This window comes from Cupressus sempervirens, chromosome 5 (assembly GCF_028749045.1).
Source record: "Cupressus sempervirens isolate cs-2001-9-10 chromosome 5, ASM2874904v1, whole genome shotgun sequence".
NCBI lineage: Eukaryota > Viridiplantae > Streptophyta > Pinopsida > Cupressales > Cupressaceae > Cupressus > Cupressus sempervirens.
Genome location: NC_143122.1, coordinates 346,143,214 through 346,169,782, shown reverse-complemented (window position 1 = coordinate 346,169,782; position 26,569 = coordinate 346,143,214). Strand labels below are relative to the sequence as shown.

At 33.9% G+C, this 26,569-nt stretch overlaps 1 protein-coding gene across 1 annotated transcript; it reads left to right on the top strand.

The window, feature by feature from the left end:
- The first annotated feature begins 11,098 nt into the window (after positions 1–11,098).
- On the top strand, positions 11,099–12,043 carry LOC149556120 (uncharacterized). The gene has a single exon (XM_089833745.1). The coding sequence runs from the start codon at positions 11,164–11,166 to the stop codon at positions 11,704–11,706; it is 543 nt and encodes a 180-aa protein (XP_089689871.1). The 5' UTR covers positions 11,099–11,163; the 3' UTR covers positions 11,707–12,043.
- The last annotated feature ends 14,526 nt before the right edge of the window (positions 12,044–26,569 follow it).

Here is a 26,569-nt window from a genome sequence, read left to right as displayed (position 1 = left end):
CTAATCAATCATTGTTGATCTCCTTTTGACATTTGAATGATTTATTCAAGTTACATTACTTTATTGATGAACACATATCCCACTTTTCATTAAGAGATCAAGAGCATGAGGTTGTCAATATGGAGGGAATGTTCAATTTGTGGAGTTCGAGATTACATCTCATTATACTGCGTCTTCTACTCAGACACTAACATCTATTTGGCACTTTCTCATATTCTTCATCATTCTAACGCAAGACAACACTTCCTCCTTGACACTCATCAAGTTAGTGATGGTCTATTACTTGTGATTCAACGATCTATTTGACTTCTTCCTTTGGGTAACCCATTCACAAGGTGTTAATGAATATGCTTTATGCTCTACTCATCATGTTCATTCCACATCTTGTAATGATTCTCCATATTTCTCTGCAATCTATTCCTTTCATTAGTGTTGAGTGTTTCAAACATTCAACACCCATGGATATGATTTAACCCATCCCACCTGGCAGGTTTGACATACTTAGGTGCTACTCTAGTGTAAAATCCTGCATTGAGGCAATTTTCTCCTACCAACACATGAGCTCACTCCTCTTTCCAATAGCAATACTGTGAAGTTCTGTGAAAGTGTTGCTGCCAATGGTCATCCTGCTATTCCTTCTCCCATAATTATGCAATCATATGTCGCTATTGTGGCAGATTTTGTTGCCTCCCTTATGAATCTACCAAGGTGTGGCGCTGTCACTCATTTTGTGGACCCACAAACACAAAAGCCGCACAATACTGCAAACAAAATCAGAATGCTCTTTTTTATCTCGATGATCCTTCTCCTTACAACCAACACTCTCTTCTATTTGCTAATAAAATATTAAGATCTCTATCTTCTTCTCTCTATAGCTTACATCTCCATTCGTGCTCTTCAAATTCTACAGGAACATCTTCAACTGTTCGATTCCCTGGGGTCGCGGTTTCAAGTGCGTTCTCTTGTTGTACTCCATTGTGGCACATCAAAACTGCATGGCCAAGTCATGAGCTGGGATCATTCAATAGACCTAACTTGGTCTTGACTGTGACACAATTATAATTTCACTAATTTTGTTTTTGCAGCAAACCCATTCTACTTTGATTGAGGGTGAATCTACAATAACAACATTCCATGTAACCAAATCTCTAATGGGAATTTTGTCAAACAAATGCCTTGCCTCCTTTTGTAGCATGCATCTTAATAGGCAAGGAGAGTATCACAAGTCCGTGTCAATGGTTCATATCCCTGGGGTGAGGCTAGGTAATATACTGCGTATCTTCGAAGCTTAAATGATGGCAACATGAGCATATCAACTGCTCACGGGGAGAGAATGGTGCACCTGAATTGATATGCATGCCGCGGCCTCATAATATTTCTTATGACTGGCAAGCTTATGATTGGCAACCTCATATTTCATGGGAATAATGCATCTGAACTATTTCTCACTTACTATGCAATGGAACTAGAAAAGACTGCGGGTTTGGATCTTATTTTCCAAAACATTTAGTCCTTCACTACTCTCGTCTTACCAAACTCAGGGTGCAAGTATTGATGTTGCCTGTTCTAAGTTCATGAATCATAATATTAAAAGAACGGGCCTTTTCTGTGGTTGCCACAATTGACACATTCCATGTCTGCCTTTCCATTTTTGCTAGCATCATTTCCCTTCCATGCATTGCTTTTGTCACCCACTTCTTTCCTATTTCTCTCTCTTTGTCAATTAGTCCCTTGGCCATTTCTCTTTTCTGAAGGCACCCTTCCTACAATAGATGGCCACTTAATTTTCTTAACCCACTCCGTGTGACTACCTCGTGCGCCTCTACCATGAATTATTATTTGAATCCATACCAGTTCAAATTCGAGAATACTTTGAACAGCTTTGCCCTCATTCTTCTTCCGCTTGTCATGCACCTCACTAAAAGTCATGGGTTCTTCTTTAAGGAGGATTCTGTTTTCAATAACTTTGTCTTCCACCTTTTTCTTGAGCTTCTCATACGCCTCATTGAATGTCTTGGATTCTGCTTCAATATTATCAGGCCATGAGAATAAGAGGAAGATGAATTTACCCTCTAGGTCTTTGATTTTCACCTAAGCCGTGCTAGTGATGAGAAAGTTTATTTCCTTGGTAAGCAACAAAACTCAAAGCAATTCGGTATTGGATTTGTGATCAGCCTCAGAAAGCTCCTTCAAACGGAGGTACTGTGTTCCAGGGACATCCCTGATCATTTCCATTATTATTGCCCATTGCTCTTGTGTACATACCTGACTTCTTATGGGAGCGTTTTAAACAAGTCAATAACTGCCGTATACAGCTTAAGGAAAACGTGTTTTTGGTGCCTTTTATTAACCTTTTGTGAGGTTAAGAAAAACATGTTTTTGGGGGCATTCATTAACCTTTTTGAAGAGGTTAAGAAAAATGCATTTTTGGAGAGGTTAATTAATCTACTCCAAAATGCGTAATTTGAAATTTACCATTAACCTTTTGAGAGGTTAATGGTTAATGATAGACTTGAAAACACATATTTTGGGTCTCAACATTAACCTGCGATAAGTTGGAGCTCAGAAGTCAGTTTTCAAAAATTTCAAGTGCTATGCGGAGTTGGGAATGAGTCGGAGACATGAAGATTTAGAAACTCACAAAGATTTGGAGATAAAATGGCCAATTTAAAGCTTAAAAGTAGGTGAGTTCCAAAAAAAATAACCATGGCTTATAAAATTGTTTCAATTTCATAACTAGGCAATAGCTGGCTCTAATTGGGGATAAGGACTAACAAGGATGAAGCTCGAATCTAGAATAATAAGAATAGTGCTTTATCCATTGGGCTTTAAAATAGAGTCATACGAGGGACCAATTTACAAAAAAGGGAACGAACACCAAAAATAGAAGAACAAAAAAGAAAAACTAGGCACAACAAAAACTCCTAACTAGATTATATACAAGGTAGGTTTCCCTACCTCCAATGACTCAAGTTATAATTATGCAAATCCATTCACTAGTTGGGGAAAATAAATACCATGGTGTACCAACATGTGACAATTCTTAAGCTTCCATGGGTTCGAATATAAGTGTGCTCCTTGAATTATACCCCTGAAATTCCTAGCATGTCCCACATCTCTAGATGATAGAACATATCCAAATAACCAGGCTTCATCAAAAAGCTTAGACTTCAAAATTGACTTTGGTTCTTGTTGTATGTCATAGATAACTTCATTTTCAAAGAGTTGAAGTATAAGGATCTCAAGTTGCTCAATGCATTTTTGATCTTCTTGTGCTTGGTGAACCCTCTTCTTTTTCCATTACCATGATCCTAGTTGAATCTTCTGTAAAATTATTCCAACTTAGATGCACATCTGTGTTAGGTTGAATGTTGCCATGATCCATTTCTTCTTCCCTATCTTCCAAAATATCATCCCAAATTCTTAGTTTCTGTTGAGTTACATTGATAACATCGTCAACATAGTTCATCAACACATCAATTTTCCTTCCATTAATATCAAAATTCTCCTTCTGAAGATCCTTTTGGTGATGGAGACTCAAAGAGATCAAATCTCATATTGGATTACGTTCACACAATCTATTATGTAAAGCAATCTGTGGAGTTGTAGCCATTGAACCTTGTCTTCGAATACCAACTTGAGAATCATCAATAGAAATGCTTTTCTCTAAGAATAAAGGATTAAAGTAAACATTTTCTTCATAGATAAATTTACCATCCAAGGATTTTGAGCGCAATCTTGGAGTAAATACATCATAAGAGTTTTCTTTACAGGATTCCTCCGTGAGATCCCCTGCTAACTCATTGCTTTCTTCATCATGGTTTTTCTTCTCATAGAAGTTCTTTGGTATAGAATTTCCTATTTGATGAAAAGACTCAAAAAGAGGATTTCTTTGAACTTTTAATGATCGACTTCTATTGGAATAAAGGAACTTTTCTTCATTTCCATATAGCTTTCATCTTCAAAATGTTCGATGATATCTATCCCTTCTGGAATCATCATTTCTTCTCCAAGACATCTTTCATGAAGTGTGAAAGTTAGCATGCATGATAAAGAATTAAGGTTACATGGTTCATCTTCTTCTCCTAGAAGCTTATTTTTAACTTTTTCATCAACCGACCATTTGATCACAAGTTCATCAATATCATCAAATGTAAAGGTCTCCATTTTCTCCAAAAAAGCAGATATTTGTAGAAGTTCATGGCTACTTTTATCTCCATCAATGGTAGTTGTTTCTGATTGTTCTATGACAACTAATGTATTGATGTCATCAATAGATTCATCTTGAATGATCATGGAAGGATGATTGGGAAGATTTTCTCCACATAGGAAGTCATCATCTAAAGCATCCAGGCACCAAGAAGGAATAAAAGTTGTATGAAATTCACCTTGATCCACATTTTTCTCATCTTCAATCATATGTTGTGTATTTTCTTGAGATTTCAATATTTCTTTTTCTTTCCCATTAGGATTGAGATGATTTAATAATTTCTCTCAAATTTGAAAACTTTCACGGTCATTTTTTGATACATTTGCAAACCCTTCTTCTCCTATAGACTCTCTTCCTCGACCATCTCCTTCATTACACATAAGATCCCCATCTTCTTTCAAGGATGAAGATTTAGATGAATCCTTTCTAATATTTGGATCAGAAGATGTTCTACTATCAAGAAAATAATTTTTTCATGGGTCTTCTTTCTCAAGTTCTCGCAGCGTTTGAAGTAAAGAAGGATGTACTTTGTTAAGACCCAGACATGCATTGTCATAGAAGCTTTTTAAAAATTCAACCTGATTGGGATCAAAGGAAGTATGACTTTGATGAGAAATAGGTGCAAGCATGGGGACACCTTTTTGACCACCACTATCCATTTTTGATTGACAAGAAACACTATTATTATCAAGTTCTTCCTTATGCTCACATGTGGAACTTCCTTCTGAGAATGATTTGGATCTGTGAGAGAAAAACTGATTATCTTTACCATCTTCTTCATCTATCTTTTGAAAAACTTGAAGTAAGTTGGAATAAACCATTTTAGGATCCAGCCTCTTGCCACCATAGAAATTCTTCAAGAATTCAACTTGCAGGGGCTCATCAAGAATTTTTTTATTAGGACATGAAAAGTATTCATCATCACTATCACTATCACTATCACTTTCAACTTTTCCCTTGTACCAAACCATGATTCTAAATTACCACCTTGAAATAGAGTCATCGATAATCAATCTTTAAAATAGAGTTGCCAACCTTCATTCTAGGGAAGGTACCTTTCATCAACCATGTTATTGGTTATTGTTCACTTGGTTTTGGATGTGACCAAGATTTTTTCTGTTTCTTCTCAGGATAACTACTATTCTTTCAACGATTACAATGTTGTGACCAAGAGGAGCTCTTTGCAAGATTTTCCCAAACTCTTCTTCTTCTTCAAGAACTTGATTCACTAGATGGTATTGCTGAGCACTTCATCTACACCTCCAGGCTAGAGTGTTCAAATCTGAAATAATATCCTCCTGGGTGTCTTGGAAGCCAAGGTTTGGTAGGGGAACTGGGAAAATGTTCTCATGTGGTAGCACCATCGTGCTTCATTATAGGCAACTGTCAATCTTTCTTGTTCAGTCTCCCCAATAGAGTCACCAAAAATCTTTTGGTAAATAGATTTGTCACAGTAGAATTTGCCCAATGGAGTGTGTGACAAACCGTTCACAATGGTTGGATAGGCCCTTGATATGCGGCCTTCCTCTGCATTTAGAGGGGCAACTCCCTCGTAAGATATAATTTTGAAGCTTTTAAAATAAAGAATCTAAAACTAAAAGGTGAGAAAGCTCATGATGACAAATGCACCACACGACTCCAAAGATTTATCGAACTACTAAATTAAAATTGCTAATAACAACAATCAAGATCTACGCTTGAAAACTATTACTAGCACAATGTTGATCCACGGATTCCTAAACATCTACACCATATGTGAGAATGCTCACTACAAAGAGAATCAACATTTCTAACAATTTAGATTCAGAAGAAGAGAACTCAAATTGCATGTTCCTTTATTTTCTTGCACCAAAAACCTAATAGGAATTTTTGATTACAAAGACAAAATCTGTACATACTTTCCAAATATCATCTCCTAATCAAAATTTTAGCATAGTGCTCCCTTTTTCCAAAGCCAAAAAGTTCCTTTACAAAGCCCAAAAGAGCCCTTATATAAACACAGAGGTTAATAACTACCCCTTTGTGGTTAGTAACTACCTCCCAAATACGTGATTTGGGTGAGGTTAATTAACCTCAATAAAATTAACCCAACATGACCTAAAACTTGGATCTTACACCTTTGAGAGGAAGATTGACTAATCAATCATTGTTGATCTCCTTTTCACATTTGAATGATTTATTCAAGTTACATTACTTTATTGATGAACACATATCCCACTTTTCATTAAGAGATCAAGAGCATGAGGTTGTCAATATGGAGGGAATGTTCAATTTGTGGTGTTCGAGATTACATCTCATTATATTGCATCTTCTACTTAGACACTAACATCTATTTGGCACTTTCTCATATTCTTCATCATTCTAATGCAAGACAACACTTCCTCCTTGACACTCATCAAGTTAGCGATGGTCTATTACTTGTGATTGCACGATCTATTTGACTTCTTCCTTTGGGTAACCCATTCACAAGGTGTAAATGAATATGCTTTATGCTCTACTCATCATGTTCATTACACATCTTGTAATGATTCTCCATATTTCTCTGCAATCTATTCCTTTAATTAGTGTTGAGTGTTTCAAATATTCACCACCCATGGATATGATTTAGCCCATCCCACCTGGTAGGTTCGACATACTCAGGTGCTACTCTAGTGTAAAATCCTGCATTGAGGCAACTTTCTCCTACCAACACACGGGCTCCATCCGCTTTCCAATAGCAATATTGTGAAGTTCTGTGAAAGTGTTGCTACTAGTGGTCATCCTGCTATTCCTTCTCCCATAATTATGCAGTCATATGTCACTATTGTGGCAGATTTTGTTGCATCCCTTATGAATCTACCAAGGTGTGGCGCTGTCACTCATTTTGTGGAGCCACAAACACAAAAGCTACACAATACTGCAAACAAAATCAGAATGTTCTTCTTTATCTCGCTGATCCTTCTCCTTACAACCAACACTCTCTTCTATCTGCTAATAAATATTAAGATCTTTGTCTTCTTCTCTCTACAGCTTACATATCCATTCGTGTTCTTCAAATTCTACAGGAACATCTTAAAGTATTCGATTCCTTGGGGTCGCGGCTTCATGTGCGTTCTCCTTTTGTACTCCATTGTGGCACATCAAAACTACATGGGCAAGTCATGAGCTAGGATCGTTCAATAGACCTAACTTGGTCTTGACTGTGACACAATTATAATTTCACTAATTTTGTTTTTGCAGTAGATCCATGCTACTTTGATTGAGGGTGAATCTACAATAACAGCATTCAATGCAACCAAATCTCTAATGGGAATTTTGTAAAACACATGCCTTGCCTCCTTTTGTAGCATGTATCTTAATAGGTAAGGAGAGTATCACAATTCCGTGTCAATGTTTCATATCCCTGGGGTGAGGCTAGGTAATAGACTACGTATCTTCAAAGTTTAAATGATGGCAGCATGAGCATATCAACTGCTTACGGGGAGAGAATGGTGCACTTGAATTGATATGCATGTTGCAGCCTCATAATATTTCTTATGACTGGAAAGCTTATGATTGGTAACCTCATATTTCATAGGAATAATGCATCTGAACTATTTCTCACTTACTATGCAATGGAACTAGAAAAGACTATGGATTTGGATCTTATTTTCCAAAACATTTAGTCCTTCACTACACTCGTCTATCCAAACTCAGGGTGCAAGTATTGATGTTGCCTGTTCTAAGTTCATGAATCATAATATTAAAAGAACAGGCCTTGTCTGTGTTTGCCAAAATTCACACATTCCATGTCTGCCTTTCCATTTTTTCCAACATCATTTCCTTTCCATGTACTTCTTTTGTCACCCTCTTCTTTCCTATTTCTCTCTCTTTCTCAATCAGTCCCTTGGCCATGTTTCTTTTTTGAAGGCACCCTTCCCGCAATAGATGGCCACTTAATTTTCTTAACCCACTCAGTGTCGCTACCTCGTGCGCCTCTACCATGAATTATTATTTGAATCCATACCACTTCAAATTTGAGAATACTTTGAACATCTTTGCCCTCATTCTTCTTCCTCTTATCATGCACCTCACTAAAAGTCATGGGTTCTTCTTTAAGGAGGATTTTGTTTTCAATAACTTTGTCTTCCACCTTTTTCTTGAGCTTCTCATATGCCTCATTGAATGTCTTGGATTCTGCTTCAATATTATCAGTCCATGAGAATAAGAGGAAGATGAATTTACCCTCTAGGTCTTCGATTTTCACCTAAGCCGTGCTAGTGATGAGAAAGTTTATTTCCTTGGTAAGCAACAAAACTCAAAGCAATTCGGTATTGGATTTGTGATCAGCCTCCGAAAGGTCCTTCAAACAGAGGTATTGTGTTGCAGGGACATCCCTGATCATTTCCATTATTATTGCCCATTGCTCTTGTGTAGATATCTGGCTTCTTATGGGAGCATTTTAAACAAGTCAATAACTGCCGTATATAGGTTAAGAAAAATGTGTTTTTGGTGTCTTTTATTAACCTTTTGTGAGGTTAAGAAAAACATGTTTTTGGGGGCATTCATTAACCTTTTGAAGAGGTTAAGAAAAATGCATTTTTGGAGAGGTTAATTAAGCTACTCCAAAATGCGCAATTTGAAAGCTACCATTAACCTTTTGAGAGGTAAATGGTTAATGATAGACTTGAAAACACGTATTTTGGGTCTCAACATTAACCTGCGATAAGTTGGAGCTCAGAAGTCAGTTTTCAAAAATTTCAAGTGCTGTGCGCAGTTGGGAATGAGCTGGAGACATGAAGATTTAGAAACTCACAAAGATTCAGAGATAAAATGGCTAATTTAAAGCTTTAAAATAGGTGAGTTCCAAGAACAATAACCATGGGTTATAAAATTGTTTTAGTTTTATAACTGGGCAAAGATATATTGAAATATGAGTCAACTTTATGTGCTATGGGCAAACATCATTTTGGCATCTTTAATCAAATATTGACTATAATTTTGTTGTTGACATTGACATCAGTAAAAAAAGTATTTTTCTTGTTTCCTAAGCTTTATGATGGCTTGTTTGATGCGCCCACAAAGCATAATTTATTCCAATGTACAAAATATGTGAACAAATATGATATGATCAGAAATTCCAAAAAAATTATTATCGTAGACATATTGATAAATTCATGATATATTGTGACTTTGAGATTGAAGCAATTTTACTATGCATAAATTTGGGCACAATTTAAAAACCCCACTAATTTTCAGGTCAAAAAATTGCACTATTGTACATCATATTTCACATCATCAATGAGATAATTGTTAAAAGTTAAATAAAAAACACATTTTAAGGTTATTTAAAGCATCTACAATTTTTTCTTAAGGCTTCAAATAAATTAATGATTCATGAAAAATAGCTAAATTATAAGAAACATTAAATTTATGTTTTGTAAATTATAAAATCAATTAATGTTGCAGCCAAACGTATTTAATTTTAATACTTAACTATGAAAATTATAATTTTTACAAAAACCTCAAGTCGTTGGAAAGGTATGTGGTTGGAGAGTGTTGGATTACAATTACAAATATATAAGATAGTTGAAGTTATATGAATTATAGTTCTAATTTTTATAATATAATTATTAAATACAAGACTACAATACTATAACATATATAAATATTATTTTATAATATAGAACTTAATTAATAAGTATTTACATTAGTTTAGAAAAAAATGTTAACACCATCATAAAAAATATGATGTGTTCATTCTGATTGTGTAATTATTTTATCATTCATTTAAAAATAATTATATATATATATATATATATATATATATATATATATATATATATATATATATATATATATATATATATATATATATTGGTAAATACCTAACTTAAAACTTTGATTGATATATGATTGAAATCTATGTGAATCCTAACAGAATAATTATATAAAATATTTAAATTATTTATAAAATTAATTAATCTAAAATTCTTAATAAAATAACATTCTTCTATCATTTAAAAAAAACTAAAAATTATCAACAATATAATTCAAAACTAATTCAATATTACTACCACTATGTAGCACCTTTAAAACTTGTTAAAACTTGTTAGAATGTTCTTTTCTATATTTCATTTGTATAAACTTTTAGAATTTTGTGATACCTTTTAGCATCTCAATTATATTAGATATTTTAAAAACGTGTTTAACTTTTATTTTATAAACAAGCAAAACTATTACTGTCCCCGTGTCCTTTTGCATTTTATTCTAAAATTCAATATTAATGTAACAATCATTTTTTCCACAAAGCAAAACTACAAATTTAGGACTCTTGGCAACCATCAAATCCCAAAGCAGCTGCAAACAGGTAGCACCGTCATGGTTCGCACTCCAGATAAACATGTTCGGTAAGGAATCAAAGGAGCAGAGCATATCCAAAAGATAAGTTGCAGATCCATAGTTTAAAAATATGAACTTAAGCGTTAAGCTATGAACTCATACCGTTGATCGCACGGCATCAAAAAAATTCATTTCTTATTCACTTGAACTCGGTAACCTCAACAAAATGGCTTCTATTGTTTGTAAGCTTCTACCTTATGCTGAACTGGATGCCATATTTGACTCATATTCATTTTCAATTGATGTCATGAGTCGAAACGCTTTCGCCTCAGTCTTCTAGCGAAAATGCTAAACAACAGTTTGGTTACAAATATCCCATAGAAAACCACATATATGTCCTAGTCTTGAGTCAACTTAACCAAGAATAAGCCATTTTCAGCATACCAAAGATTTCAACAAAAAGTTAACAGAGTTCACGGGCAGCTTCAATTAAAAGATTCCTACACGTCAATCAATTGGCCCACACAAAAATATCAACTTGTCTCCCAAGGCAATAAATGGCCACAAACATATCTCATTTTCAAACATAGAATTGCATCAATTAGCTTTCCATAGTATCATCTCATCAATTTTGTGAAATCAATAGTGCAAGAATGAGAAAATCAGGAGCATTATTTTTCATTGTTATAATTCTGCTCTCAACAACAATGCCACTAATAATGGCATGGACTCCTCCTCCACCTCCTAAAGTAGGGAAATGCCCTCCTCCTCCTATAGTACTGAAATCTCCTCCACCGCCACCACCCCCTAAAGTACCGAAATGCCCTCCTCCTCCTCCTCCACCCCCTAAAGTAGTGAAATGCCCCCCTCCTCCTCCTCCTCCTCCATCCCCTAATGTAGCGAAATGCCCTCCTCCACCTCCTCCTACATCAGACAAATGCCCAATTGATGCTTTGAAGCTTGGAGCATGTGTTGATGTGCTTGGTGGCCTTATACACATTGGCATTGGGGATCCTGTAGGAAACACATGCTGCCCTGTGATTGAAGGAGTTTTGGGACTAGAGGCAGCACTATGTTTGTGTACAACAATTAGGGCCAAGCTTCTCAACCTCAATATCCTTCTTCCATTGGCGCTCGAACTTATTGTGTCATGTGGAAAGACCGTTCCTCCGGGCTTCCAATGCCCTGCTCAATAATTTCCTGTCAAGGTTTGCTCTTCATTCATACATGCTCATTACCACCTATATTATGTTTCTATGTATGGATTTCACTGTCTGTCTGCTCAATAAATCTTCTCAAAGGCTTACGCTTTTGGAAAGAATGTAAAGTTCCATCATGGTAGCCGTTGTAATGTTTTAAGTTATACTTTTATTTTAATCAAACTTGGGGCATAACGACTATTTGTAAGGGAACAAACCTTACTTGTTTCTTGGCGTTCAGTAATTGCATTGCTATCTGTTTAATCTTTGCAACTGCTAGAATGTTTTGCACCGGATTTCTATTGAATTGAAGTGGTCAAATAATAAATAAAAATATTGTCTAATTTTTTGTGTAATTGTTGTTTATCTATTATTCTTTTTTACGGAATGTAATTTTTTGGTTGGTCACTAGTTTTGCATAGATATATGAATGTTTTCAGTTAAAATTATATAAATTAATATTTTCTATATTTATTAGAGAACGACTTGTTCTTTATATTTAAAAGAATACGAGACTATCAATTTTTGCTATCTATATAGTATTTTGAGAATTTAATTTATGTAATAATTTTGAATAATTTTATTGAAATTGTATAAAAGATATATTTAAAAAAACAAAATGGATTTGGCAAATATATTCAAGTGTGTTGTTATGTATGCTAATAATTTGAACTTGGATGAATTTATTAATATTATTTGTTTTGCACTACAAAGTGCTCCATTAACTAAGTTTACATCTATCTACAATTTAACAAACATTATCAATTGGTCAGCATATTCAAACTCTATCTAAATGATTATCATCAATATCATGTATCTATACACAAAGAATGTATAAATACAAATCAATCTTGTTTTTTTTCCGAGTCTCTTAAACTTTATTTTAAATATGAAATGTCATATATGATTTGCACTATAAAAAATCAAAAAATCATACATGGAACATACAATGGTGTTCCCTATATCTCCTACTAAATTAATTATTTCACCTAAAATAAATTTTGATTCTTCATATCTTAAATTGGATTCTTAATCCTTGTTAACATTTCATTATCTTTACTTGTTGTAGATCATGTCATTCATAAATTAAACAATTAAATAAAAAAATTGTTTAAAATAAAAACATGTTTGAATTAATGTCCAAAATTATTTATTACAAGCATTGCATAGAAATGCAAAAACTATAATATTTTCTTTTGTGCAGTACAAAAATGGAAGCAAAGTATATAAGGGATTTCTCTATGTTTTTTGAATGTGCAACATCAAGGAAGATTGTCTAATAGTCATGTTTTCCTCATGCAAAATAAAAATGAAGATGGCCTAACAAGATGAAGTTGGGTTTGAATGCTAAGTGACTACAATGATCCCTCATTGATAATGATTCAAATGAGAAGAATTTGAATAAAATTGTCTAACGATTAAAGATAAATGAGAAAACATTAGATTCAAAAAAGTAAAAATTGTGGAAAATAAACAAAAAGCTATAGTGACTTAAAATAGAAACCCAAGAGCAAAACTACCCCATGATCAAAATTTAAAGTAGATTTAAAAGGTAATCAATGTCTTAGAAGATTGTTTGTTATGATTAAGATGCATGTTGAATTATGTCTATATGGTTTCATCCTAAAACTCCAATATTCAATCACATAGATCCTTGTAATTTTAGATTTCATCCTCATACACAAACCACCTACATCTACACACTCAAAAATGGTGAAAAGGTCATGGAAATGAGTTTTCCTTGTTCAACACATTGTATACAAATCAACTTGAAAATAGAATAATATTGTATAAAGAATTGTTAATATGAAGGTGAATATTAGATATACCTTGCTAATTTCATCATGAATAGATAGTGAGAATATATATATATAAAAGGATGCTTGAATTGAATCTTTTGAGCTTGGAAGGGAGAAAAGGGTCAAGGAATCCTTAAAACATGAATGGATATATGAATACATGAAGAAGGGTCCGACCACCCTTAACAACTCATAATCATAAACACAACAATATGGAGACAAAGAGAAGATAAAATGTTTCACAAAGCATGCTTTCATTATACTTGAAAATCCATACATCATCAACAAGATGATATCATAGATATGACTTCTTCCAAAAGAAGTTTACAAATTCTTCAACATAACAGAAATGCCAAATAAGAGCTTCCACCAAGAGAACTTCCACAAAGAAGAGCTTACACATTAAGATCCTTCACCTCCAAAGCTTCTATACAAGAAAAGATCACACCTTGAGAGTTTCACTACAAGAGTTTACACTTGAAGAGCTTCCACTCTAAGAGGTTGTACATGAAGAGCTTGATTACAAATGCTCATAAGCCTTTCTTATACAAGCACTTACCATCCAAGATATTAAAAACACAAACAATGTGGGATAAAAGGTAAATACAACCTTTAAAAAAAATTAAATTCCTACCCAAATAGAACTAAGCACCACCATGTGGTCCAATTAGAGAAATACATTTCCTTTTGTAGATCACAACAAATATTAAATGCATAATTTAAGGAAATTTCCACAAACTTCTAAGATGCCACCTACACAACTCGATAAATGAAATGACAATCACTTTCTTATTTTTCTATTTACGCCACATATGCACCTTGAAATTAGAAATTCCTTTTTTCTCCTTTTTTTCAAAATTATTATTATTATTTTCCTCTAATTTTCATCACTTTCTCTCTCCTCCACATTTTTTTTTGATTTATAATTTTGATCATACCCCCTTTTTCACATCTCGGGTATAACTTATTTCTTTCTTGAGAACTCATATACATAACAATTGTTGGAGAGTAGTGTGTTCCATTGAAGAATACTTCCTTCAAAATATCTTGTATTCTTGGAGAGAAGCTAGATCTTGCACTCTTTTCCAAAGTTATTGAACTTGACATCTTGATTGATTCTTAGTATTCCTAGCTTCCTAATCAAGTAGAAATAGGAATTTCATAAATCTTGTGGCCAATTTTGGGATTCAACATCAAGCCAATCTAATTTCCCACCAAAATACTACAACTTGAACATAGCTTTAATTTGGACAATAGCCTATAATACAATGGTAAATTGTGAGCCTCTTATCTAAGAGGTGTTGGGTTCAAATATACTTGTGCTCAAGCTTAATAAATAATAATAATTAAGCATAATATATAATAATTAATCTTCTCCTCAGGCTCTTACCCATCAAAGGAAAAAACCCTAGGAATCTATTTGTAATGAGCATAAACTCTAGGATGTTATTCACCTAGTATAAATAACATTACTTAAATTTAATTGGATTTTCTTGTACAAAGTTATGAAAAGGGTGGGCTTTAGTCAAAAGGTTATTAGAATGGTGAAGTAGATGGTGAAAACTGTCAGCTATTATGTGATGGTTAATGGGTCATCTTGGGGGAATTTTGGAGGGGAGAGAGGACTTAGGCAGGGTGATCCTACTTGTTTATTATGGTTGCTGAAGTCCTAGGAAGAGCATTCATAAGAAAGTTTGAACAGTATTAATTGAAGTCATTAAACATGCTTCCACACTTTCTCCTAAAGTGATTTAACAATTTGTGGATGACACCTTTCTTGGTGGGGAGTTCTCGGTGGGTGAAGCTAGAGCTTGGAAGTCGGTGCTAGAGATATATGCAGTGAATGGGGGTCAAAAGATTAATTTTGATAAAAGAAAAGTGTTCTTCTTTAACACCCCCCAACCTATAGTGAAGGATTGTTAATATTTTAGCTTGCAACATTTTTGAGTTACCAGATACTTATCTGGGTCTTCCATTAACTGTGAAAGATGTGTGCAACAACTTTTGGAATGGCATTCTGGAAAGAATGGATAAAAAGCTAATTGGATGGAAAGGTAAAACTCTAAGTAGTGTGGATGAGCTACAACTACTGACTTCCTCCCTCCAAGAATTACCAATGTACTTCCTATCCATATTTTAAATTACTCAATGTATGACTAATAAATTGGAAAAATACAAAGTAACTTTCTTTGGTTTGGAGGAAGTGAGAAGATCAAAATAAGTTTGGTCAACTGGGAAATGGTTTGGAAACCTAAGTACAGAGGAGGTTTTGGAGTAAGGAAGATAACTAATTTGAACAATATGCTTCTCACTAAGATGGGGTGGAACCTGATGAGGGGAGAATCTAATTGGTGCAACATTATGAGAGTTAAGTACCCTACAAATTTGATGTTCTCTCACTGCACTTGGAGAAATGATTTTCTTATGAGCTCCAAAATTTGGGGAAATATTATGAGAAATAGAACCCTTTTGAAGGAGAGTGTTAGGTGGCTAGTGGTGAATGGTAACCAAATTAATTTTTGGGAGAATCCATGGCTTATGGATAAACCTTTAATAAAAACTAAGTTTGGGTTTCTCTAGTATCACCTATAGGACCAGGGAGTGGAATATTTGTTGATGTTATTTGCTCGAGAAGAAAGTGGAAAAAGGAAAAGTTGCAACAGAATGATGTGATTGGAAAGGAGCTGATCGATGAGCTTAATTCTATGCTAGAAGAGTATAGAATCCTAGGAAGGGACAAAGATGACGAGTTCATTTGGAAGGTTACCTCAACAAGGGAGTTCTCAATTAAATCTACCTACAAATTAATGTTCAAAAAAAATCTTGAACCTAATGAAAGGGGGAATGTTTGGCTTAATCACTTAATACCAAAGATCAATATTTTTTGGTGGACCAACATTCATGGGAAATTTTTCACTATTGAAAACTTGATAAAACATAGGTTTCAATTACCAAATAGATGGCATATGTGTAAGGTGGAGGAAGAAAGCATCAACCACTTATTCCTACATTGCAGTTTTGTATTTGATGTGGGGGAGAATTATTTAGAAGCTAGAAGTGAACCGGGTGTTTAATGTGGACATGGGGTAATTTGTGATAAACTGGCAGGGCCTCTTTACCCACCCCCTCCTTATTAGTATGTGGAAAATCATTCCCCCCCATGTTTTTCCGGGTATTTGGAAAGAGTGAAATAATAGGGTGTTTAGGAATGAGGAGAGAGAGATGAATGTCATGGTGGAAAGGATCTAAAAATTGATAGTCGACAATATTAGTTGTAGCAAGTGGAGAAAATCAGCATCCCCCCGTCCACCATGGAGATTAGAGTGTCCATGTTTTGTTTGTTGTAAGAAGGGATTATCGAGATTGACAATTCTAATCTTATGGCTAGAAAAAGAACCTGATGGGAATCCCACCTATTAATTTGATCAAACTCAATTTTAATGGTGCTGCTAGAAATGAGGGTTTGACAGGTGGAGGGATAGTTAGGGACAACAAGGGAAGGATGTTGTTGGCGTATACTAGTCTATTAGGGAAAATTTCAAATAATACCACAAAGGTGTTGGCTCAATATTAGGGCTTAAAACTAGTCATAAGTGTGGGATGGAGGGATGTGCAAATTGAAGGGGATTCTAAAATAATTATTGAGACTGTCAATGGTAATATGAGGGAGGGATAGACTATCAAATGTGAGATAGATGATAACAAGTACTTATTAACCATTCTTAGTAGGTTTGATTTGAATCACATATTTTGGGAGGGAAATAGTGTGGCCAATGATATGGCGGTGATTGGCTTAAAGGTGAAGGGGCTTAGATATTGGAGGAATTTGAATGCATTGCCAAAGTTGGTAAGGGAGTTAGTGAGCACTGAAAAGAAAAATGATGAGTCCTAGCTGGATATTTTGTATTATGCTATTGAGCTGGTGGAGAGGACATGTCCTTGATGTATAAGTGCCAAGGAGTAAATGATTGGGTACAGGCAATAATAAATACACATGGCCTAAAAATTGGAAGTTTGAAATTATTTCCCTATATGTGTCATCGTACGCTGTGAAGAGAAAAGAATTATTTTTTAAAAGTTTGATGTGCAATGAGATTGATGGAAATGATTGTGGGATAGATTGTGGTAGCTGACATGTGATCTTTCTTGCTAATTTGGTTGTTTTCATTATTACAATTAATTGTGATTATCATTTCCAATTTTGGGTTTTTCAACCTAAGTGTGAAGTCTTTTTTAGAAACTATGTCTAGGTCGTAAAGAAAAAGAGAGGAAAAAATTGCAAAGATGGGTGGTGATTTGATGCATATTGAACCAATTGTGATTGATGAAAATATGAGGAAGCCCTTGGTGTGGTACTTACTAAAGGAGGGAAGTTTTGTCTTGTTTGTGGAGGCACTTAATGGGCATGATGAGAATTGCTCTATGCAATTTGTTAACTCTTGGGAGGACCGTAGAGTAATGATTAATGGTATCTCATTTCATATTTCAGAGAAGGTGACTGCTCTAGTGATGGGCTTGGCCATGAAGGGTAGGAAATGGTAGAAGGTGACAAATGATGCAAGCCTGCAACATTTTTTTGTGGATGGTGAGGAACTGATTCGGCATAGAGGTGGTTTCATGCAAGAGAAGCTTCCTGAACCATGGAATGAGGTTTTTTTAGTTTTGATGATATATCTTATGCTAGAAGGAAGATATGGAGTCTTCTACTACTATCACTTTCCTCTCCTTAATCATTTTTTTCACTGGTATTTTATTTCGCTTCCTTTAATCTTGCTACATGAATTGGAGGATACTACCATTGATGTGAAAGGAAAAATGAAAAAGGGGGTTAATTTTACCATTTTACACCAAGGTTTAATCTTCAAGCTATATCAGTTCCACCTTGCCTTGGTCCCCCATAGGATTATGGAAATTGACATTCCTGCCCATCTGAACCCCAAACCCCATATGGTTCCCCTTAGGATCATGGATTCTAGAGCCCCTACCCCACAACCTTCACCTAGTGGGTCCTTGATGAATCCCTCCCCCATGGGGAAAAGAGGGAGATAGGAAAAAAGGAAGGAGAAGGAGTTAATGGAGTCAAAGAAAGAGGGGAGAGGGGGTAGGAGGAGGTCAGGAAGGTTAGAAAAATCTAATGCTAAGAGGAAATTGAAGGAGGGAGCCTTGCAGGAGGAGGAGTCAGGCTCAAAGGATTCAGGATACCCCAAATAGAGGATGAAAGAAAAAGCATGGAGGAGGTGGAAGAGGAGATGTCAAACTCCTCCAAGTTAGATTCGAGAAAAAGAAAGAAGAATAAGGATGTGTCGCATGTTTTGGCAATAGTTGATCTAGGGTGTTTGGACTTAATAGGGGGCCAGTTCCTCGATATAGTGGACAGGGTGCCCTCCCCCATAATGATCTCATCCCTTGTTAAGGCTACTTCTAAAAATGCTACTAACCCTTGATTGTGTAGGATACTACAAAGGTTGGTACTAATGGCCATTCAAGTTAGCTGTATAAGGTTGGTAATGAGGTGTGGGAGAGAATTCGTGTACTCAAGGAGAGAATGCACCTTCTGACCAAGTTCATGGTAAATGTGACACATGTGGCTACTACCACATTGAGCCTACTTAAGGACACTGAAGGGGACCTATCTAAGGAGGACTCTAAGATATTGTATGACTTCCTAGCAGAAGACTGGGCGAACATCCTCTTGGGGAGGAAGGAGTTCAAGAAATCTTAAGGGTTCCCTCCTTTTTCTTTTCATGTGGTTACCAGACTTAATAGGTTGCAAGGTTGTTATGCCTTTGTTGATATTTTACTATAGTTTCTTAAGTTTCATAATAGGCAATTTGTATAAGCCTACTGATACTTTCTGAGTTATGGTTTCAAACTTTGTTTCTATTTCAAGCAACAATAGGGGTTAGTTTAGTTTTGATGGTTTGCAACTAGTAGTTGACTAGTTTGTCTATTATGAGCTAGCTCCCTGGTTTTGGCTGCTTTTAATTCAAAAACATTACTTAAATTGAAAATTGAGAGGATATAGAGTATATACTCAAAGAATGGGAGATATGGAACTAGATAAGGCATAATAAATATAAAATCTTAAATATCCCAAATTGGGACCTAACTGAGAATCTAATTATTAGTGCAAACTTTTGGGATAGTAAATTTATTCCCCACTATAGAGAGAGTGTGTGAAAACTAATACTCATAGGAAAGAAGATCAATGCATTGGAAAACATATTATAAGTTAGAATTTTTTTGAGTTACTAAGAGAAAGAGGGGGTAATTATTTCATCAAGGACCATAAGTACCATTTAAAGAATTAATCATTAAACATTCATTCTTTAGTTTGTCTTGTTGTTGCTTGGTCTCTACTATGGGGATAAACACATTATTGTCCTAAACATAACATACTCATTGTATGCAAAACATCATAAAACATTCAACACAAGTTTGACACTAGGACTTAAAGTGGAAACCCAACCTGGGAGAAACCACTAGCAACATGTGGCCAATTTTTCACACTTTTGAAGTGAGCTCTACTAGGAGCCAACCCTGTTAAAGGTTACAATACACACTATTAAATGTGACCTAGTTAAATGTTTTAATCATCCTATTAGGATTGGCATTGTCAGAGGACTTTGATAATTCCATTGAAAATTCCACCTTGATAAAGGATTTACATAGACTATCAAGTCTTTCATATGACTATTAGGTCAACTTTTGTTAGACGGATTTCAATACAAACTATTTGCAATGATTAGAAAGAAAACAATAGGGTTTTGATCTATATGATTAGAACTTATAGTTGTAGTTTCAAATAACTTTTTAGTCCTTGTGATGATCTTTGATAAGTCCCTATGTCAATTCTATCTTTGATTCACTTGGAAACCCTTCAAGAAATCATCCTTCTCATAAAACTTAAGTCTACTACTCTGATAAACTTATCAACTTTAATAGCCTTGTTCCCTCACACTAGAAACATTTTCACATGTACATATAGTCTTGCATTGGATTGGTCCTAATCTCCTTCAATGTTTATCTACTTTGACTATAGGGCTTCACATGCATCCACGCACTCATTCAAACCCACTCTAAAATTTTGCATGTTCACCTCCTTATACAGGTAATTCTTACGTTGTCATTTTCAATAATCACTGTCAATCTTAGGGTTTACAATCTAGTTCAACATGTTCAATGAATTTATCCACCTTCTTCATCATCCTCTAGAAACTTCGATGGAATCCATTTGTTAAGTCTTTACCTAATCCTCTCCTTGAATTAAAGGATCTAACTCATCAAAATTATTTTCAACATGGTTTACATATCCCAAAAATCAATCAAGTCACCTAGAAATCATGGTTCCTCAAAATACTATTACTTGGAAATCACTTAGTTTTGACACTCAACCATCACTTAATCACTTGGTTGCTATACAACTTCTTGACTTAGCATCAACTAGCTTGCTCGATTGATATTGATGCTCTATCAACACTAAATTTACTTGATTTGTACTAGAACTCAGTTAACACTAGTAGCACTCATCATTCATTAATCTTTTACTCTATTGCCCAGTTAATCTTTCCATCCAAGATATAAATAATCATTGTCTTGTCAAATTCTATCTAATCAAATGTCCATTATATCTTCCTTTTTAGAACTCAACCTTTTCTCTTAGGTGTTATTGTAATGAGAAATCTCTGAAATCCTCTTTATCAATCAAATTGATATGATATTTAGATCAAATAACAACATATCTTATCAATAGATTTGACATGAACGATAAAATAACAATTGCTCCAATTGTAAGTTTCCAACAATCTCCCTCATTTGCATTGATGGCAACACCTCAATACATATATGTGTAGGAAATACAATCTACCTATTTGTTACTATGAAATTTGAAATATTTCACTATCACAAGTTATCAACATCCTTAGTTTCATTCTATTTCTCATCTTTGCAAGTTCACAATCTCCCTCTATTAGTTTTTGTCATTCTCCATTCTCTTTTCTAATTTTCTCACTCTTGGGTGAATCTCTCCCTCTTGGGTACATCTCTCCCTCTTTAGTATATCTCTCCCTCTTTGACAATAATGCCAAAGACACTTACCATTCTTGGCTTCAATTACTTTATGCATCTCGATCATGTAGATATTTGCATGTCTGGCTGAATTCTCTATCATCTGTCTATGACTAATCTATTATGTTGGGCTTCTTCACTACCTTAGGTATCTCGTAAAGTTTTTTTTTTGCATCAATATGTATGATATTATGATTATTGCATTTGATTGAATTCACCTTATCTCCTTAAGTTGCTTTATTTAGGGGAATCAGCCATAGTTTAACTCTACCATATTCATAAGAATCTTTAGGTAAGGCTTTAGTGAATATGTCTACAATTTTTCTTTGGTGTGCACATATTCTAATTTCACTTCTTTATCTTGGACTAGTTCTCTCAAGTAATGATACTTGATAGAAATATGTTTTTTCTTAGTGTGCATCACTGGATTTTTTTTTATATTTATAGAACTTGTCTTATAGTAGTAGATAATCACTAGATCTATTATCTCTTCTTTCATTCCTTTCAGAAATTACTTGATGCACATAATTTTTAATATTTTACTACAAAATCCAAATATTTAGCTTTAGTTATTGATAAAAAAATGCAATTTTCTTTCTTTATTATTTGTGATATGAATCCCTTTCCTAGAATGAGTGCACTTCCACTAGTGTTTTTTTTGTCATCAATATCTTGTGCCCAATCAAAGTCAGTGAATACCTTCAATTCAAACCCATTGCTTCTCTTGTAATGCAATCCATAGTCTTCTATACCTTTCATATATCTCAATATCCTTTTCACTTCCATCATGTGACTTTCCTTAGGATTTGCTAAGACTCTAGAAAATATCCCATCTGCTAATGCAATATCAGGTCTACTATGAAAAACATATTGTAACTTTCCAATCATTGATATTTATAGTGTTTGGTTCACATTAGGAGATTCATCATTTTTAGATATCTTATGTACTATAGACATAGGTTTTCTTCTTGACCTTGATTCTTCCATTCCAAATGTCTTTATTATCTCCTTGATATATTTGGACTAAGTAATAAAAATACCAAACTTCATTTGACATACTTGTAATCCAACAAAGAATTTGATTTCACTAAACATAGAAATCTCAAATTCCTTCTTCATTTCATCAGAAAATGATTTGTAAAGTGCTTCTTTTCCTCCAAATATAATATCATCAACAAAGATTTTAGATAGTAGAACATTATTGTTCTTACTAGTCTTCAAATATAGGTTAGTGTTATCATTTGTCCTTTCAAAGCTAATCTTCACCAAATAATTATGTAGTATTTTGGATGCTCTTGGGGCTTGTTTCAATCCATAAAGTTTCTTTTTCAATTGACACACCATATTCTTCTTTTCTAAGACCACAAAACCTCTAGGTTGTTTAAGGTACACTTCTTCCTCCAGCATACCAATTTGAAAAGTAGATTTGACATCCATCTATTATACCTTGAAATTTTTGTAGGCTAAGTATGCAAGAAGAGTTCTAACTCCTTCTAGTCTTGCAATAGGAGAAAAAGTTTCTCCATATTCAACTCCTTCTTCAACATATCCTTTTCATACCAATCTTTTCTTATTCCTTGTTACTTCACCATTTTTATTCATCTTATTCATGAAAACCCATTTTGTTCCAATAACATTTTTATCGTTTGGTCTTGGTACTAAGGTCCAGGTATTTTTATTCTTAATTTATTTAATTTTCTCATTGATTTCCTATATCCAAAATTCATTAGCTAGAACATCCTTCATTGATTTGGGTTTAAATTCACAAAGTAAGTATGTATGATCATTGAGCTTGTTTCTTGTTATAATACCAAATTCTTCATATCCAATGATTTGATTAAGTTTGTGATTTCCTCTTACATACTTGTGTAATATAGGTGGTCTCCTTTTCTATTCTTTAATAGGTTCATCTTGAAAACTAATATCAACCTCACTTTCTCTACCTTGTTAAGGTTCAGGTCAAAGTTTAACATTTTTGACATTATCTCTCTAATGGTCAATATTGCTTGTCTATAACTAGACATCTTGAGTCTATTCCTTAGCACCCACTATCTGAGTTTCTCGACAACTTGTTGTTGCACCTTGTCATTTCCTATCTACTAGGAAACTATATCTTCATTTTCTTGTTCATTTGAAGTTCATGGAGCATCATCATCCACATAGACAAATGTACTATAAGGCCATTTCTTTCTGTAAACTCATCAACTTTCATATTTACACTTTCCACAACTTTTTTAGTTTTAGAATGTAAACACTTGTAAGCTTTACTATTGGTGGAGTACCATAGGAATATGCTTTCATCACTCTTTGCATCAAGTTTTCTATTCTTATTATCTTTGAATATATATCATTTACTTCAAAAGATCTTGAAACATTTTACATTACAAGCATATCCATACCGTAGTTTGAAAGGTATAACATATGTACCTTTCTTGATTTGTACTCTATTCAGGGTATAGAGAATAGTACTAATAACTTCTCTCTAATATTTATGTGATATATTGTTCTCCATCATCATTGTTCTTGGATAGTCCATTATTGATCTATTTCTTCTTTTAGCTGTCCCATTCTAAGGAGGGGTCCTTGGTGCTAAGATTTGTCTTTTAATTCCTTTGTCATTATAGAATTCATTGAACTCATTGGAAATGAATTCACCACCTCTATTGTTTTGCAAACACTTTAGACTCTTCCCTATCTCTCTTTTAACTCTGGCTAAATACCATTTGAATAACTAAAAAGCATCAGATTTAGCTTTAAGAAACATCACATTCATCATCCTAGAATAGTTATCCAAAAATAGAATTAAATAATTATCTACACAATATATTTGAACATCAATAGGTCCACATAGGTCAGTATGAACCAATTCCAAAATTTCACTAGATATATATATATTTCTCTTGAAACTAGGCTTGGTCATTTTTCCTAATTGACATTGTTCACACAAAGCATTGCCAGGCTTCTTTAGGTTTGGAAACCTTATTACTTTATTTATTTTACTAATATTTACAAAATTTTCAAAATTCACATGACATAACCTCTTGTTCCATACCGAAAAATCTTCTTTTTGTGAAAACAAACATGTCTCATTAGATGAATCTAGATAGAACAAGTTATCTCTTGTCTGATCACTACTTTCGATTAGCTTACCATCAACATCATATGTCTTGGCCTTTCTATGATGGAATTCCACTCTGTGTCCTAATTTTTTCAATTTTGAAACACTCAATAAATTATAGTTAAGTCCTTCAACCCAGTAAACATTGTCACACTTGATCTTGTTAGTCAATTGAATTGTACATTTACCTTTCACAAAACATGGAATATCATTGCCGAATTTAAAACATCCACCTTTGTATGGTCCAGTATTGTCAAAAAAACATTTAAAACTGGCAATATAATTAGAAAAAAGTACTATTAATTATCAATCTATCAATCTTGTTCACATAAGAGATTAATATAGTTTTCTAATCTTCATTAGAATCTTCTTTCATAGTAACATAGACAACTTTGTCATCATTACTTTCAGATTTAGTTTCAGTTTTTTCTTTAATAATATAACAAGACTTTTTACCTTTGGCATCCTTTCTCTTCTTGTAATCTCGGTCATCTCTTCTTCCTTTGTACTTTCTTTCCTTTCTTTCATCATTCTCTTCTCTATCAAGACATCTAGCAGCAATATGACCAACCTTAGTGTATTAAAAACAATTAATAGGTAATTTAACTCTTCCTCTTCCAAATATTTTTGCAATAAGGGCTTCAATTTCAACATCAAGTTCATCATTAGAACTCTCCATGTGACTCTACACATGATTTCCTTTATTTTTGCTAAGAATTAGTTGTGACTTAAAAGTAGATTCAATAGTAGTAGGTGTGTAGTTATGAAAGTTAGACATCTCAAAAGTAGTAAGTCTACCAATTACAATTTCTAAAGTCAATGTGTTACTAGGATTACATCTCAATTCTTGAAATGAAAAAAATCTAGTGGCATATATAGGGAGCACCATTCTCAATACCTTGTTTATCACTATTCCATCCTCAATTATTCCATTTTCACCTCGAATAGCATTGACAACTTCCTTGATTCTTCTGTAATATTGTATTATGTTCTCACCTTCTATCATTCTTATATCATCAAATTTAATTCTTAGGCTTTCTGATTTGGATCTCAATATATTATCATCTCCTCTATATATGGTCCTCAATTCGTCCCACATCTATTTTGCAGTCACGGTCCTTTATGTCATCAAACTCAGCATAGCTTAATGTTGAAGCAATTTCCAACATTGCCTAATTGTGTTCTTGCTTTTCTTTTTGTTTTTGAGTAGTTAGAGGTAAATTTTTTATATTCACATACTCATTGTCCACAAAGTTTATAGAAGCATCAGTTATACTAGATATATGTAGCCTCATCAATGTTTTCCATGTAGGAAAGTTCTCATTGTTCACCTTTGGTACCTCCCTTTTATGAGTCATTATCTTTAACTTTTAGTACCTTCAAACTTGTCTCTATAAGAACTATTCTCTAATACCAATTTTAGAATTATTTAGAATAACTAAGAGGTGGGGGTGAATCAGTTACTTAAGATCCATAAGTACCATTTGAACAATTAAACATTAAACAATCGTTGTTCTACTTATCCTACTATTGCTCAGTCTCTATTGTGCTAATAAAAAAATTACCATCCTAAACATAACATACTTCTTGAATGTAAAATATATAAATGTAAAACATCATAAAACATTCAACACAAGTTTGATATTAGGATTTAACATAGAAACCCAATTTGGAAAAAACTACAAGGAACATGTCACCATGTTTTCACACTTTTGAAGTGAGCTTTGTTAGGAGCCAAGCATGTTAAAGGTTACAATAAAAATTGTTAAATGTGACAAGGTTAGAGGATTTAATCACCCTATTAGGAGTGACCTTGTTAGAGGACTTTGATAATTCCATTTAGAATGTCACCTTAATAAGGATTTACATAGATTGT

Excerpts from the sequence above, each read along its gene's own strand:
- LOC149556120 (XM_089833745.1), top strand. The coding sequence starts at position 11,164 with ATGAGAAAATCAGGAGCATTATTTTTCATTGTTATAATTCTGCTCTCA.